Genomic DNA, 17,815 nt, shown 5'->3' on the forward strand with positions numbered 1-17,815 from the left:
TGCACTGGTCTTCACGATTTTAAAAACGTGTTTTTTTTTTTTCTGTCAAATCATGTAACAGTTTATGTTATTATTCTCTGATATATCAAAAGTAAATTGAATGAGCAATACTGTTTTGATATCCAAACTTACACTGAAATAACTTTCCAAATAAAATCTTTGGAAGCTTTGAAATATCTGTTTATTCTTGCACACAATGAAAGAGGTTTGACTCAACTTTATCTCTGCAAATGCTAAGTAAAAATTGTTACAAAGATTATTAAGATTTTCATGTCTTTTACCCTCTGAAGCCTGCCTGTTAAAATTCACTTCTGCAATGATTCATTCATGTTTTTACTCATTCCCTTTTCATGATGCAAAGTTTATAAGAACTCATCTTAGAATGTGAAGAAATGCCGTTATTCCAAAATAAATTTGCTATTTCATGAGATAATTTTCTAAGATAATAAAATATGAAAAGTCACTTTTAATTAAATTTCATATTATATTATTATTATTCAAGATCTCATTATTCAAGAAAAAATCCAAGATGGAACAGGACAGTTCATTGCATAAAACCGTCTTAATTTGTTGATTGCAGGACAATTAACTATAATTTATTGTACCAAAATTAAATAAATTGTTTTCATATACAGTCAGCTGCCTCTAGACTTCCACATCACAATGACTGACATCTTTTGGGAATTTAAAGCTCAAATTGAATGAACAACGAGTGAAATAACTCTTCCACAGTGAAATGGATTTTCTCAGAATCTTTCACACCATTTGAAGAAAACAACTCTTAGAAGTGGATATTTAATGATGTTTTAGTGGACAATACTGATACAACAGGGTGAAAGTTCGTGTCCTCCCTCAGACGAAGAAAGACCACTTCCCCTGTGGAACAGGAACGTTGGGTTTGTAGTCTCATTCCTCCCTGTGATAAGGCGTATAAAAAGGAAGGTTCCCAGGTCATCGAGGTTGGCTTTCATGCAAGTCTTACCCATGGATGAAATTGGATGGTCAAGACTTGTACTGAAAAAATAATTTTAAAGATTTTTTTTAAATAAATTTCTGAAAATTGAGACCATCCGTAACGGTCTGGTGCGAGCAGCTGTACAGGAAAGAAAGGAAGAATTCAAGATTAAATTATGAAAGAGAAATAACAAGGAAAAACGAGTAAGATAAATGACAAAGTGAGACAGATTAGGCAAATAACAAATAAACTATGAAGTGAGACCAAAGGAAAGTTTTCTTTCGCTTGTTAGAGGGTTATGATTGACGAGATAAAATGTCAATTAGCAGTTTGCCTGAACGAAGAATACAGATAAAACCTTTTTGGCAATTACGAAAGCATAAGGTCTTGTAGGTATTTATAAAGGTATGACTGAGGCAACCCAAAAGTGTCTCGTCTTTATTATATTTTTGAAAACTAAAAAAAACATCAAAACTTTAGATAAGATTTTCTTCGAGTTTTTATACTTATTTTTTTCACAGTTTAACATCTTTTACAGTTTCTTACATTTTTCTGTGGAAGTTATAATTTCTTTTGATATATTTTTTAGCCTTATCGGTTTTTGCATTTTTTATCTTTAATGGCGTTGTACTTGTAATTTTGGGTCAATACTCTTAGTTTATTCCATATTTGTCACTATTCCATTCTCTCCTACTTTATCTGTAGTTCATTTACCACGGTTTTTATTCATACTGGTTTATGAAATACCGATATCATAGGGAAATAAGAAAATATACATACAGATAACAAAATAGTTCTTTAAAAATATAAAATATTTATAAGATCAGGTATTTCATTCCATCTTTATCAGATTTTTAGCCAGAAAACACAAATGATCGATTGATTAAGTTCAAGCTTTATGGCGTCACAACTACCAGGGGAAATCAAATGACACGACAATAGTTTCATTTGGGCGAGTTGGTGTATTTCATAAAAAAATATACAAAAAGACGGAAATACAGCGTAATTACAGATGACTTAATGAATTCAGTCTTTTTCCAAGAGTGGTCCGGTCGGCGGATTCCATAACGATTCCAGGTCTCTATTCCTCAGTAGTGGCTGTCTTAACAACTGGGTATGAGTAAGGGTATCCCAAGGGATAGGCTGCTCCATAGCCGGCAGTGATGGGATACCCATGACCATAAGCGAGTGGGTATCTATGGCCATATGCGAGGTGATGCCCATATGCTGGAAAAATTAGATTGAATATATTATTTAAAATTGAGCAGCAGAGAAATATAAATAAACATTATATATATATATATATATATATATATATATATATATATATATATATATATATATATATATATATATATATATATATGTATATATATATATATATATATATATATGTATGTGTGTATGTATGTATGTATGTATATGTGTATGAATATATCCTCTGAGAATATATTAGTGTAAAATGTTAAAGTACATCATTGCTCCTCCAACCTAAATCAAAATCATTATTAAGGCGTTCTCAAAGGATTCCGGAGGTATATTAGGGCCACGCTTCGGTTGGGGAGCTCTCTTGTGATGTTTCCCTGGGGACACCTGTGGGATCTGTCCTACAAGGTCAGTCTTCTCCTGACCTTTGCTAAGAACCCAAAACTCAGGTGTGATTGAAGCGCCTTCCTCTGGAGCCTCTTGTTGAAGCCAGCCAGAATCTTAAGGATTGGAAAAGCTATGAAGTACAGTACCTTAATGTCATGGGAATCCGAATGTGTTAACATTTAACCTTGCTATACTTACGGTAGGAGTAGAGGTGTGAATCCCCAGCGTTAATGGAGTGGACGAAGGGGTTGAAGTAGTTCAGGGAGTGAGGCAGAAGGAGCTGAGGATCTGCCTCAGGTTCTGGTGCAGGCAAGGCAACGGCCACAGCCAACAGGCACAAGAATACCTGTTAAGGAATCATTCCAAAATTAAAATTTTATTTTTGCTTATTCAAGAGTTTTTCAAAAATCATATTAGATTGTATTATTTAGAATAGTAGATTTGCGTTAAGGAAGATGGAGTTTATAAAGGAGGAAAGATAGAATCGATGCATGTATAAGTTGCTGCATTCATTACCTCGTCAAATTTTTCACCTATCATCGTATTTGGAAAGGCATTTATGCCTCTGCCTATTTTCAGTATTAATATCTTTGCGGTATTTTTGCGCAGAAATAGTAAAATTTAGCAATATGTTGTTTTATATAAGTAGGTTTAGGTCTTTCAGCTTAATCAGTCCAGTATTATGGTAATAAACATTTCCTTTCTTAATTTATTTGCACAGGGCTTCTTGCACAGCAATCCGAGATTACTAAAATAAGCAGCTACTATAGTAGTAGTAGTAGTAGTAGTAGTAGTAGTAGTAGTAATATCCCTTAAGCGGATGAGGACTTACCATAGCACGCATGATGGATGTATGTGTAGAGTGGGTTCCTCTCGAGGTAACTGACGCTCGAAATCTCAGGACATCCAGCATTTATACGGAAATTCGAACCTTGAAATGGAGGGATGGGTTGACCACGCCTCTCGCTCTTAATTGGTCTCGATTTATAGTACAAAGACTTTGGGCTTGGCCATGGGCTTCCTCTTCACCATGGATATGGATTGGTCTAACCTTTGGCTTACCCTTCCACATACTCCTAAGTGCCAACGACGGCTGAAGAATTGGCTTCTGGAGTGGGCATTGCCATGAGGTTATTCCTTAGAATCCAGAAATATTGCACTTGGCCTCACCTTCAGGAATTTCTTGCCTTTTTCACAAAGTCTTTTTTTTTCCTAGTAGAATTCTTTCCACAGAAGGATTCTTCCCTCCAAAGGATTCCCACCCATAAGGATTTTATGTAGCAGGATTCCTTCCACTAAAGAATACATCCCTCTAAAGAATTCCCACCCAGAAAGATTTTTTTGCATAGCAGGATTCCTTCCCAAATAAGGATTCCTTTCCTCAGAAGGAATTTTTGCACAGAAGGATTCGTCCCTCAAAAGTATTCCCACCGAAGGGGATTTTTTGCTTAGCCTGATTCCTGTTCTCAGAAGGATTCTTTCCACAAGGATTCTGCCCTCAAAAGGATTCCCACATAGAAGGATTTCCTTTCCTCAGAAGGATTGTTTCTACAGAAGGATTCTTCCCTCCATTTTATTCCCATCTTGAAGGATTTTTGCTGAACAGGATTCTTTTCTAATGGAGATTCTTGCTTTAGAAGGATTATTTCCGCAGTAGGATTCTTTCCAAGAAGAATTCTTCCTCAAGAAGGATTCTTTCTCAAGAGGGATTCCATCACAAGAAGGATTCTGTCACAAGGATTCTTTCCCCTGAAGGATTTATGCAAGATCTTTTTTACCCTACAAGATTGGTCAAGAATCTACTTCCTTACATAAGTACTCACTGAAAATGCACTGGTCTTCACGATATTAAAAACGTGTTTTTTTTTTTTTTTTTTTTTGTCAAATCTTGTAGCAGTTTATGTTATTATTCTCTGATATATCAAAAGTAAATTGAATGAGCAATACTGTGTTGATATCCAAACTTACACTGAAATAACTTTCCAAATACAATCTTTGGAAGCTTTGAAATATCAGTTTATTCTTGCACACAATGAAAGAGGTGTGACTCAACTTTATCTCTGCAAATGCAAAGTAAAAAATTGTTACAAAGATTATTAAGATTTTCATGTCTTTACCCTCTGAAGCCTGCCTGTTGCCTTAAAATTCACTTTTGCAATGATTCATTCATGTTTTTACTCATTCCCTTTTTCATGATGCCTCACTTTTAAGTTTATAAGAACTCACTGTATCTTAGAATATGAAGAAATGCTGTTATTCCAAAATAAATTTGCTATTTCATGCGATAATTTGCTAAGATAATAAAATATGAGAAGTCACTTTTAATTAAATTTCATATTATATTGTTATTATTCAAGATCTCATTATTCAAGAAAAATCCAAGATGAAGAAACAGGCACTTCAGCATAAAAACCGCGTTGATTTGTTGATTGCAGGACAATTAACTATAATTTATTGTACCAAAGTTAAATAGATTATTTTCATATACAGTCAGCTGCCTCTAGGTTCCACATCACAATGACTGACATCTTTTGGGAATTTAAAGCTCAAATTGAGTCAGCAACGAGTGAAGTAACTCTCTACAATGAAAGGATTTTTTCAGAATCTTTCACACCATTTGAAGAAAACGACTCTTGCAAGTGGATATTTATTGATGTTTTAGTGGACAATACTGATACAACAGGGTGAAAGTTCGTGTCCTCCCTCAGGCGAAGAAAGACCTGTTCCCCTGTGGAACAGGGACGTTGGGTCTGCAGTCTCATTCCTCCCTGTGATAGGGCGTATGAAAGGAAGGTTCCCAGGTCATCGAGGTCAGCTTTCATGCGTGTCTTACCCCTGGATGAAATTGGATGGTCAAGACTCGTACTGAAAAAATAATTTTAATAATTTTCGGAAAATTGAGACCATCCGTAACGGTCTGGTGCGAACAACTGTACAAGAAAGGAAAGGAAGAATTCAAGATTAAAGTATGAAAGGGAAATAACAAAGGAAAAGTCGGTAAGATAAATGACAAAGTGAGACAGATAAGGCAAATAACAAATTAACTGTGAAGTGAGACCAAAGGAAAGTTTCCTTTCGCTTGTTAGAGGGTTATGATTGACGAGTTAAAATGTCAATTACCAGTTTGCCTGAACGAAGAATACATATAAAAACTTTTCTGGCAGTTACGAAAGCATAAGGGCTTGTAGGGATCTATAAAGGTATGACTGAGGCAACCCAAAAGTGTCTCGTCTTTATTATATTTTTGACAACTATAAAAAAACAAACTTTAGATAAGAGTTTCTTCGAATTTTTATATTTAACATTTTTTTACAGTTTAACATCTTTTACAAGTTCTTGCATTTTTGTGTGGAAGTTATAACTTCTTTTGATATGTTTTTTATCCTTATCGGTTTTTGCATTTTTTATCTTTAATGGCGTTGTACTTGTGATTTTGGGTTAATATACTTAGTTTATTCCTTTTTTGTCACTGTTCCATTCTCTCCTACTTTATCTGTAGTTCATTTACCACGGTTTTTATTCATACTGGTTTATGAAATACCGATATCATAGGGAAATAAAAAAATATACATATAGATAACAAAATAGTTCTTTAAAAATATAAAATATTTATAAGATCAGGTATTTCATTCTATCTTTATCAGATTTTTAGCCAGAAAACACAAATGATCGATTGATTAAGTTCAAGCTTTATGGCGTCACAACTACCAGGGGAAATGAAATGACACGACAATAGTTTCATTTGGGCGAGTTGGTGTATTTCATAAAAAAAATATACAAAAAGAAGGAAATACAGCGTAATTACAGATGACCTAATGAATTAAGTCTTTTTCCATGAATGCTCCGGTCGGTGGATTCCATAACAATTCCAGGTCTCTATTCTTCAGTAGTGGCTGTCTTAACAACTGGGTATGAGTAAGGGTATCCCAGGGGATAGGCTGCTCCATAGCCGGCAGTGATGGGATACCCATGACCATAAGCGAGTGGGTATCTATGGCCATATGCAAGGTGATGCCCATATGCTGGAAAAATTAGATGAAATATATTATTTAAAATTGAGCAGCAGGAAATATAAATAAGCATATATATATATATATATATATATATATATATATATATATATATATATATATATATATATATATATATATATATATATATATATATATATATATATATATATATATGTGTATATGTGTGTGTATGTATGTATCCTCTGAGAATATATTAGTGTAAAATATTAAAGTACATCATTGTTCCTCCAACCTAAATCAAAATCAAAAGGCGTCCTCAGGGGATTCCAGAGCGATCTTAGGGCCACGCTTTGGTTGGGGAGCTCTCTTATGATGTTTCCCTGGGGACACCTGTGGGATCTGTCCTACAGAGTCAGTCTTCTCCTGACCTTTGCTAAGAACCCAAAACTCAGGTCTGATTGAAGCGCCTTCCTCTGGAGCCTCTTGTTGAAGACAGCCAGAATCTTGATGTTTGGAAAAACTATGAAGCACAGTACTTTAATGTCATGGGAATCTGAATGTGTTAACATTTAAGCTTGCTATACTTACGGTAGGAGTAGAGGTGTGAATCCCCAGCGTTAATGGAGTGGATGAAGGGGTTGAAGTAATTCAGGGAGTGAGGCAGAAGGAGCTGAGGATCTGCCTCAGGTTCTGGTGCAGGCAAGGCAACGGCCACAGCCAACAGGCACAAGAATACCTGTTAAGGAATCATTCCAAAATTAAAATTTTATTTTGCTTATTCAAGAGTTTTTCAAAAATCATATTAGATTGTATTGTTTAGAATATTAGATTTGCGTTAAGGAAGATGGAGTTTATGAAGGAGGAAAGATAGAATCGATGCCTTAACTCTTTTTTTTCTTTATTGTATAAGTTGCTGCATTCATTACCTCGTCAAATTTCTCACCTATCATTGCATTTGGAAAGGTATTTATGCCTCTGCCTATTTTCAGTATTCATATTTTTGTGTAAAAGAGTGAAATTTAGCAAGATATGGTTTTATATAAGTAGGTTTAGGTCTTTCAGCTTAATCAATCCAGCATTATGGTAATATAAATTTCTTTTCCTAACTTATTTGCATAAGGCTTCTTGCACAGCAATCCGATATTACTAAAATGAGCAGTTACTCTTATAGTACTGATGATAGTAGTAGTACTAGTAGTAGTAATAGTAGTAGTAGTAGGCCAGCCCTATGAGAGCTGAAAGTCAGCTCAGTGGTCTGGTTAAACTACTTTAACAATAATAATAGTAGTAGTAGTAGTAGTAGCAGTAGTAGTAGTAGTAGTAGTAGTAGTATTCTTTAAGTGGATGAGGACTTACCATAGCACGCATGATGAATGTATGTGTGGATTGGGTTCCTCTCGAGGTAACTGACACTCGAATTCTCAGGACATCCAATATTTATACGGAAATTCGAACCTTGAAGTGGAGTTAGGCGTAACCACGCCCCTCGCTCATAATTAGTCTCGATTTTTAGTACAAAGACTTTGGGCTTGGCCATGGGCTTCCTCCTCACCATGGATATGGATTGGTCCAACCTTTGGCTTACCCTTCCACATACCCCTAAGTGCCAACGACGGCTGAAGAATTGGCTTTTGGAGTGGACATTGCCATGAGGCTATACCTTTGAATCCAGGAGTATACACTTGGCCCACCTTCAGAAATTTTTTACCCTTTTCATTGATTCTTTTTTTTTTTCTGAGAAGAATTCTTTCCACAGAAGGATTCTTCCCTCCAAAGGATTCCCACCCCAGGAGGATCTTTTCGTAGTAGGATTCTTTCCCTTAGAAGGATTTTTTCCACAAAAGAATACCTCCCTCCAAAGAATTCCCACCCAGAAGGATGTTTTTTGCATAGCAAGGTTCCTTCCTTGAGAAGGATTCTTTCCACAAAAGGAGTCCTCCTTCCAAAGAATTCCCACCCTGAAGGATTTTTTGCCCAGTGGGATTCCTCTCCTCAGAAGGATTCTTTCCACAGAGGGATTCGTCCCTCAAAAGTATTCCCGCCCAGGAGGATTATTTGCTTAGCTGGATTCCTGTTCTCAGGAGGATTCTTTCAACAGAAGGATTTTTCTCTCAAAAGGATTCCCACCCAGAAGGATTTCCTGTCCCCAGAAGGATTCTTTCCACAGAACGATTCTTCCCTCCATTGTACTCCATCCAGAAGGATTTTTGCTGAGCAGGATTCTTTTCTAATGGAGTTCTTGCTTTAGAAGGATTATTTCCTCAATAGGATTCTTTCCCAAGAAGAATTCTTTCTCAAGCATGATTTTTTCCCCGAAGGATTTTAGCTTTCAAGCAACTCCAAGGCATTTAAAATGTCATCTACAAACACAGTCACCTTCTTCCAATCAAAACCTGCCAAGACCACATTCATTGCCTTTTTTTTTACCCTACAAGATTGGTCAAGAATCTAGTTCCTTACATAAGTACTTACTGAAAATGCGCTGGTCTTCACGATTTTAAAAAACGTGTTGTTTTCATTCTGTCAAATCATGTAACGGTTTGTTATAATTCTCTGATATATCAAAAGTAAATTCAGTGAACAATACTGTTTTTATATCCAAACTTACAATGAAATAAATTTGCAAGAAAAATCTTTGGAAGCTTTGAAATATCTTTAGATTGAGAGTTTTTTCTTGCTCTCAGACAGCTGAAATGTAAACAGGTGTGACTCAACTTTATTTCTGCAAATACTAAGTAAAAAATTGATACAAACATAATTAAGATTGTCATGTCTTTACCCTCTGAAACCTACCTATTACCAAACAATTGCATTAAATTCACTTCTGCAATAATTCATTCTTTTTTTCTTTAGCTCATTCCCTTTTTCATGATGTTCCAAAGAATCAAAAGTTTTAAGTTTATAAGAACTCACTATTTTCATCCTCTAAATTTCCAGGAGCATAAATACAAGCCGATTCCTATCTTAGAATATGAAGAAATGCCGTTATTCCAAAAACCGAAATTTGCTATTTCATGAGATAATTTTCTAAGATAATACAATATGAGAAGTCACTTTTAATTAAATTTCTTATTATATCATTATTCAAGATCGTATTATTCAAGAAAAATCCAAGATGGAACCTGGCACTTTAACTTAAAAACCGCTTTAATTTGTTGATTGCAGGACCATTAACTATAATTTATTGTACCAAAGTTACTTAAATTGTTGTAATATACAGTTAGCTGCCGCTTGACTTCACATCATAATAACTGACATCTTTTGGGAATTTAAGGCTCAAATTGAATTAGCAACTAGTGAAGTAACTCTTCCACCGTGAAAGGATTTTATCAGAATCTTACACCATTTGAGGAAAACAACTCTAAGAAGTGGATATTTATTGATATTTTAGTGGACAATATTGATACCACAGGGTGAAAGTTCGTGTCCCCTCAGGCGAAGAAAGACCTGTTCCCTGTGGAACAGGGACGTTGGATGTCTGCAGTCTCATTTCTTCTGTGCCTCGGAGATAAACTTGGCGTATAAAACGGAAGGTTCGCGGAGGTCATCGAGGTTTAATTTCATGCAAGTCTTGCCCTGGATGAAATTGGATGGTCAAGACTCGTACTGAAAAACATAATTTTAAAGAATTTTTTGAAATAAAAAAATTCTGAAAAGTGAGACCATCCTTAACGGTCTGGTGCGAAGAACAGCTGTACAGGAAAGGAAAAATGGAAGAATTCAAGATTGAACTTTTCTATGAAAGAGAAATAACAAGGAAAAATTTCTTAGTATATTGACAAATCGTGTTATTCAGATAAATCCAAGTAAATGACAAAGTGTGACCGATAATTTGGCAAATAACAAATTAATTGTAAAAGTGAGAAATTGGAAAGTTTCCTTGACTTCACATTGTTAACTGACATCTTTTGGGAATTTAAGGGATATTGATTGAACTAGTGAAAATTAATGTCAATTTTAGCAGGTTTATACCATTTGAGTAAGAAGATATTTATTGATATTTTAGTGGACAAACCGTTTTTCCCCTCAGGCAATTATGGAAGCATAAGGTCTTGTAGGTATTTATAAAGGTATGACTGGGGCAGCCCTTATCGGTTAATGCATTTTTTATCTTTGTTGCGTTATGTACATTTGATTTTGGGTCAGTGCACTTAGTTTATTCTTTATTTGTCACTATTCCATTCTCTCATACTCTGTCGTTCATTTACCCCTAACAAAATAGTTCTTTGAAAAATACAAAATATTATTAAGATCAGGTATTTCATTCCATCTTTATCAAATTTTCAGCCAGAACACACAAATGATCGATTATTAACTTTCAAGTTTTATGGCGTCACAACTACCAGGGGAAAAGAAATGACACAAAAATAGTTTCATTTGAGTGAGTTTCTTTATTTCATTAAAAAAAAATATACAAAAAGAAGGAAATTTAGCGTAATTACAGATGACCAAGTGAATTCAGTCTTTTTCCAATCATGCTCTTTTCTGTGGATTCCATAACGATTCCAGGTCTCTATTCCTCAGTAGTGGCTGTCTTTACAACTGGGTATGAGTAAGGGTATCCCAGGGGATAGGCTGCTCCATAGCCGGCAGTGATGGGATACCCATGACCATAAGCGAGTGGGTATCTATGGCCATATGCGAGGTGATGCCCATATGCTGGAAAAATTAGATTAAATATATTATTTAAAATTGAGCATCAGGGAAATATAAATAAACATGTATGTATATGTGTGTGTATATAATACTGTATATATATATATATATATATATAATATATATAATATATATATATATGTGTGTATGTATGTATGTATGTTTGTATGTATGTATCCTCTGAGAATATATTAGTGTAAAATGTTAAAGTACATCATTGCTTTTCCAACCGAAATCAAAATCTTTACTAAGGCGTCCTCAGGGGATTCCGGAGGTATATTAGGGCCACGTTTCGGTTGGGGAGCTCTCTTGTGATGTTTCCCTGGGGACACCTGTGGGATCTGTCATACAAGGTCAGTCTTCTCCTGACCTTTGATAAGAACCCAAAACTCAGGTCTGATTGAAACGCCTTCCTCTGGAGCCTCTTGTTGAAGCCAGCCAGAATCTTAAGGTTTGGAGAAACTATGAAGCACAGTACTTTAATGTCATGGGAATCCGAATGTGTTAACATTTAACCCTGCTACACTTACGGTAGGAGTAGAGGTGTGAATCCCCAGCGTTAATGGAGTGGACGAAGGGGTTGAAGTAGTTCAGGGAGTGAGGCAGAAGGAGCTGAGGATCTGCCTCAGGTTCTGGTGCAGGCGAGGCAACGGCCACAGCCAACAGGCACAAGAATACCTGTTAAGGAATCATTCCAAAATTATAATTTTATTTTTGCTAATTCAAGAGTTTTTCAAGAATCATATTATATTGTATATTATTTAATATGTTAGATTTGCGTGAAGGAAGAAATTTATAAAGGAGGAAAGATAGAAACGATACATTAACTTTTTTTTTCTTCATTATATAAGTTGTTGCATTCATCACCTCGTCAAATTTTTCACCTATCATCGTTTGGAAAGGCATTTATGCCTCTGCCTATTTTCAGTATTCATATTTTTGCAATATTTTTGTGTAAAAGAAGTAAAATTTAGGAATAGGTGGTTTTATGTAAGTAAGTTTAGGTCTTTCAGTTTAATCAATCCATTATTACGGTAATTTCCTTTCCTAACTTATTTGCACAAGACTTCTTGCACAGCAATCTGATATTACTAAAATGAGCAACTACTATAATTATACTAATAGTAGTAGTAGTAGTAGTAGTAGTAGTAGTAGTACCCTCAAGTGGGTGAAGACTTACCATAGCACGCATGATGAATGTATGTGTGGATTGGGTTCCTCTCGAGGTAACTGACACTCGAATTCTCAGGACATCCAATATTTATAGGGAAATTAGGACCTTGGAATAGAGGGAGGGGTGACCACGCCTCTCGCTCTTAATTGGTCTTGATGTATAGGACAAAGACTTGGGGCTTGGGTGTAATCTCCGCGTCATTAAGTCCACTAATTGTGAGGATTGTCTTGGGTCAAGGAAATCTTCATCTGTTAAGAACGTAATCATTTTTCGGTAACCGCTGTGTTTGAAGTGTTTTTTTTTTTCATTGTAATTTTTTATTCAAAGCAAGAAATAATTTTTTTTTAAACGAGATGAGGTTATACAAGTGGATGAAATTTACGTCAGCTGTTAGTCAAGAGACTTCAAGAGATTTCTCGAATTATGTGGAGGACAAAATTGTCTCATCTGGGAGTAACAGGAACAGACTTTTTTTGTTAACCTCAGTTTATTTGATTGAGAATTGAGATGTTATTCAGGCTTGAATGTTTTACTTGGAAGCTTTATTGTAACTGAAATTGAGTCCCGCTAAGCTTGGTGTAAAACGACAAAAAGCTTTGCATTCAGCATATCAAGAGTTAGTTTATGGTTAAAGCTTTAAAAACATGCAACTAAGGTGCATTTGTAGGTTGGGGATTCCTTAAATCTTCCTTCATGAGTATCAAGAAATTTATCCACACAAAACATCTTTCGAGAGGTAAAGAGAAAATGATGGTAATTACTATTAAACAATAGCATTTATTATTATTATTAAATACTCATAGTAGCATGAGTCTTGAAATGGAGAAACAGATCCACAGTTATTATGTATATGTACATACACGAGTATTTAAAGATAAATCTGTACAGAAAGCTTTCGGGAAATCGAACAGTTTCCCGGAAGCTTCCTGTACAGATTTATCTTTAAATATATATACATATACATAACTGGTTTTTTTTCTCCATTATTATTATTATTATTTATTATTATTAACCGGACTTTCGTTCAGGTCTTGACGTGCTCGATTGCTCATCGTGTTCCAATATTTTTTTCTGGCGTGAGAACCGCCATGTTGGCGATACTCTGAGAAATAAACAAGAAGAGAAACTGTATATTGACCTCCTTGTTGTGGTTCTTCCGCTTTTCCTGCTTCTGTCCCAGTGTTATAAACTGCCTTAACTAATGAAATTACCAAAATTAAAATCCTTGCTTTTGCGTTTTGCAGAACGAATTGCTGGAGTTGGAGAGTCTTGGTGTTATGATTCCATTCACAAACCTTCCTACTTGATGGTGTCTCTCAAAGTTGGAAAAGGAATTAAGCAGAAACGAATTTCGTTTATCTTAATCTGCTCCTGTCCTGCTGTGAATAAGGTGCCATCTGAGATAACTGTTTGAACGTCAGCCAGTTTGTAAGTCTCAAGGAAGAAGTTTGTAAGGCAATTTGTGGTTTTGATGTGGTCAGCGTTGATGTGGCCAGGCTTCTATCGGTCTCTTTGGATGAGAAAAGGATTCCTTGAAAACCAAGAACGCAAACCCGTCCACTATAGACTACATCTGCTAAGGTAGGTTAAAGGCATAAAAGGATTACTGGTTTTTTTCTTGTCAGAGTAAATGAGTTTTTCCACGCTAGCGAATCGTTCGTTATTCTGTAAAGACTTCGCAGCTTTCGAGCCTCATCTTTTGCTAATTTAGTTTATAGGGACCAGTTCAGGCAACCTCTTATACCAAAAAAATGTTATCAGAAACTTTTAACTAATAGTTTACACCGGACATTATTTTACCTAGGGTTAAAATCTTGTACCTATAGATTGTAAATATAGAGCTGCTGATACTTTAACCATTCTTGTATAAGAGCCATATTCCAATTTACTTTTGCTTATTATTCTTAGTGGTAAGGAAATCTTCTATCAAAATATTTTGAGTTTTATGTAAATCATTTCCTTTGATAAAAAAAAGTACCATGGTTAAAGAGACATCAACTTCTTGGGATAACTTCCAAATTTAAATAATGTGTAAAGATGGAAGTTAAACTTTATAAAGGTATTATGAAAAATCAGAAGCTATAGTATACTGTACACTGTTCAGAAGTAAATCAACTGGTGTTTTGTGTAGATAAAAGCGTTTGTATAATAACAGTTTCATGAGACTGGCATAAGCCCTCAAGTATAACCCTACGATTTATACGACACTTTATTGGTCAGTGCTTTGGCGCCTTATGACAGTGACATCGAATGGTGTTAGCTCCTGATTATGGATATTTCTTGTCTGATTTTGAAGGATAACGGAATATTTTTTTTTTTTTTACCTTGTGCTGAGTTATACGTCATCATTCGCTACATAGCGTAACTTGTACACTGCCCTTACTCTACCTTTATTATTATTATTATTACTCTTATTATTATATTATTATTATTATTTCGGTAGATGAAACCTATTCACGTGGAACAAGCACAGAGGGGCCATTGACTTGAAATTCAAGCTTCCAGAGAATGTTGGTTTCAACCTCCCACTGCACACCCCACACTGCAGCAGTAACCGATCGTGATACAGAGCCATTGATTTTTCATCGCCCTGGGGGAGGCGCGAACCCGCGAAATTTGAGTGGCATGCCACGACACTAGTACAAAAATTTTTCAGTTTCGTGTTTTAGCGTAGGCAGACCTCTCGACAGGCTGAAGTTTTGTATTAATGATAGAAGAGGATGACGACAAGGAAATGGGTCGATGCCGGTAGCTCTTGATAGAAATGTATGAAAGATGAATCTCTTTAAGTGATCAGGACTTAGACTTTGTGGGGAAATATCTTGGTTTATACCAGCGGTTCCCAATTACTTTTGGTCATTACCCTACTTTTTCCAAAATCCTGGCTAGCAGCAAGCTCGTTACCCCCACACCATATCTGTTATTTTGTACATGACTAATGTAAAACAAACTCTTTTAGTTGGTTGAACCTTCCTTTATATTCAATTATTGAAACAAATACATCAAGAAGTACTATTACTTTTGTTGAAAATAAAAATAAAAAAAAATACATACATATAATAAGGTTGCAAATAAATGGTGCTGAATAATGGAACACTGTGTAAAATATCTAAAACAAAACCCATATTTACCTTTTTGGTTAAAACTAGCAATGGATTCTTTGTATAAATAATAATGCATCCGTCTTCCTCAGACCTCGGACCGGATATGAAAAAAACCGTTACATGCGGCAGCCCTCCCCCCTACACTCCCAATCTCCACCCTCCTCTGAGGCGACAACTAGTTATTGCCGGCGAGAGATACTGGACGTTCGCTAAGATTTAAATTTTTAATCTTTTTTTAATAACAATACATATGTGTATATATATACTATGTATACGCCTAAATGTCCTTGTCTCCATATATACTACTTGTAATACAAGAAGCGGCATTTTCTGGTATTCTGCCTTGTTTCCCACATCGGAAGGAGAATCCTCTCACCACATGATGACTATGTACGATAGTCAACCAACTTTTTATTTTTAACTGAGAACAGTTTGCGGTTTTCTCTACGCTTATAGAAAAAGACACTTGGGTAGGCTACGTTGAATCCTAACGCTCGTAGTAACAGGTTTTAGACCATTTGGGTCTCGTATGAATTAACTATGGCCTTTAAATGACAAGCGTTCTTTGTCATTTCAATCTCTTTTATGCACTGTTCTGAAGTTTTATATTATCTGTCCATAAATAAAAGCTAAACTATTATTATTATTATTATTATTATTATTATTATTATTATTATTATTATTATTATTATTTTGGTTATAGGAGAACAGGATATAATAATTGTATAGTGGTTACAGCACAATCTCTGTTAAACCAATAAAATAACAAAGTTATAAAAGTTATCTAAAGTTAACTGTAATTATGAGAGAGACTAATTAATGGTAATTACGTGAAGGCAACCAGAAAGCGCCGTGAAATAGAATAATGTATATATATATATATATATATATATATATATATATATATATATATATATATATATATATATATATATATATATATATATATAATGTGTGTGTTCGTGTGTCTAGGTATATCCTAACTGTTAGGCCATAGATACTGTTTAACAACGAGTTTACGATACCTTGGGATTAACATACACCCAAGAGGAATTATAGTTGATAAGTGCTTCGTCCCAGGCAGGATTCGAATCATTGCCTGGTTTAGAAACCACGATAGAAAGTGATTTTGACCACCTGACTATCAGGTAAGCAATTGAGATTTCTGATTTTTTATAATTGTTTTATATCTTTAAACATGTATATTTAATATGGAGTGAAACATGAAACCAGTGTATAATACTGTTATCAATACTGAGTTGATAATCATTTTTTTAAGATAGTGTTTTTTCAGTTAGGATATCTTCTCATTAAAATGTCAGTAACTAAACAGAAACAAACAGATTTTATTTCCTTACTGAAAGCAACGTATGTGCTCATATTGCTCTAATTCTTCAAACAAATTTTGGCTTATTATTTACGAATCAGAAATTTAGTCAGTGAGTTACTTTAGACTCGAAACAATTTTTAGCAAGTGACAGAAGAATTTTTAAGAAACAATTTTTAGCAAATTACAGAAGAATTTTTAGGGAACTGATGAAGATTTTAAAGCAAAAAGCTTTTAGCAGATTCCATTCAACTGTATCACTTTACAATAATGTTTTGAGCAGATTACTTTAGACTCCAAAAAATAGCGATTCACTTTATACTTTAAAACACCGCGACTTACTTCAGACTACAAAAATATTAGCTCATTACTTAACGAATTACTTAGCGATTCACCTCAGACTCAAAAAGAATTTTGAGCGAATCACCTTTGAAATCCTGACCACAAATTCCATAACTACTTCTTCTTCTTCTTCTTCTCTCTGTTCGAATAAAAGACAGGACATCCCTCTGTCTTTACGGGCAGAAAAAACCTTGAAGAAGACTTACCCTGGGAGCCACACCTCGCAATCATGGTCAGTCCTAGAATTTGGGACAATAATTACGTTTAAAAAAAACAGAATTTTGAAGAGAACAAGAGATAATTGAATAGCGGAACGGAATTTTTAGGACGCTCTCATCATCTGTAACTGAGATAAACATTTCTTTGTTAAATCTCTGATGGTATCGTGAGAAGTGTGGTATTCCTAAGTTTTGTAATTTTTTTTCTAAATTTTATTTTATTTTATTTTGTAGGGTCAAGAACTATTTTCTTTGTACAGTTATTTTTGTATAATTCATGTGGTTCGTTAAAGGCACTATAGTACAACTTTTTTAGATATTGATGAAAAAGTTTCTGAATCAGTCAAATGTGGATGACACCGATTCATTAGCCAGATATAAGTACCCCATCCCAACTCTCTCTCTCTCTCTCTCTCTCTCTCTCTCTCTCTCTCTCTCTCTCTCTCTCTCTCTCTCTCTCTCTCTCTCTTTG

General features: G+C 34.9%; 3 protein-coding genes across 3 annotated transcripts; all 3 read right to left on the minus strand.

The window, feature by feature from the left end:
- Nucleotides 1–1,928: 1,928 nt before the first annotated feature.
- Nucleotides 1,929–3,420, minus strand: LOC136834513 (uncharacterized). Its single transcript, XM_067097107.1, has 3 exons — nucleotides 3,381–3,420; nucleotides 2,747–2,894; nucleotides 1,929–2,182 (listed from the first exon to the last, which is right to left on the minus strand). The coding sequence occupies exons 1-3, from the start codon at nucleotides 3,390–3,392 to the stop codon at nucleotides 2,037–2,039; spliced, it is 306 nt and encodes a 101-aa protein (XP_066953208.1). The 5' UTR covers nucleotides 3,393–3,420; the 3' UTR covers nucleotides 1,929–2,036.
- A 2,866-nt stretch (nucleotides 3,421–6,286) lies between these two features.
- Nucleotides 6,287–7,927, minus strand: LOC136834514 (uncharacterized). The gene is made up of 3 exons (XM_067097108.1): nucleotides 7,879–7,927; nucleotides 7,111–7,258; nucleotides 6,287–6,570 (listed from the first exon to the last, which is right to left on the minus strand). The coding sequence occupies exons 1-3, from the start codon at nucleotides 7,888–7,890 to the stop codon at nucleotides 6,425–6,427; spliced, it is 306 nt and encodes a 101-aa protein (XP_066953209.1). The 5' UTR covers nucleotides 7,891–7,927; the 3' UTR covers nucleotides 6,287–6,424.
- Nucleotides 7,928–10,898: 2,971 nt separating this feature from the next.
- On the minus strand, nucleotides 10,899–12,428 carry LOC136834515 (uncharacterized). The gene is made up of 3 exons (XM_067097109.1): nucleotides 12,359–12,428; nucleotides 11,709–11,856; nucleotides 10,899–11,181 (listed from the first exon to the last, which is right to left on the minus strand). The coding sequence occupies exons 1-3, from the start codon at nucleotides 12,368–12,370 to the stop codon at nucleotides 11,036–11,038; spliced, it is 306 nt and encodes a 101-aa protein (XP_066953210.1). The 5' UTR covers nucleotides 12,371–12,428; the 3' UTR covers nucleotides 10,899–11,035.
- Between the last annotated feature and the right edge of the window lie 5,387 nt (nucleotides 12,429–17,815).

Source organism: Macrobrachium rosenbergii, chromosome 54 (assembly GCF_040412425.1).
Source record: "Macrobrachium rosenbergii isolate ZJJX-2024 chromosome 54, ASM4041242v1, whole genome shotgun sequence".
Lineage (NCBI taxonomy): Eukaryota > Metazoa > Arthropoda > Malacostraca > Decapoda > Palaemonidae > Macrobrachium > Macrobrachium rosenbergii.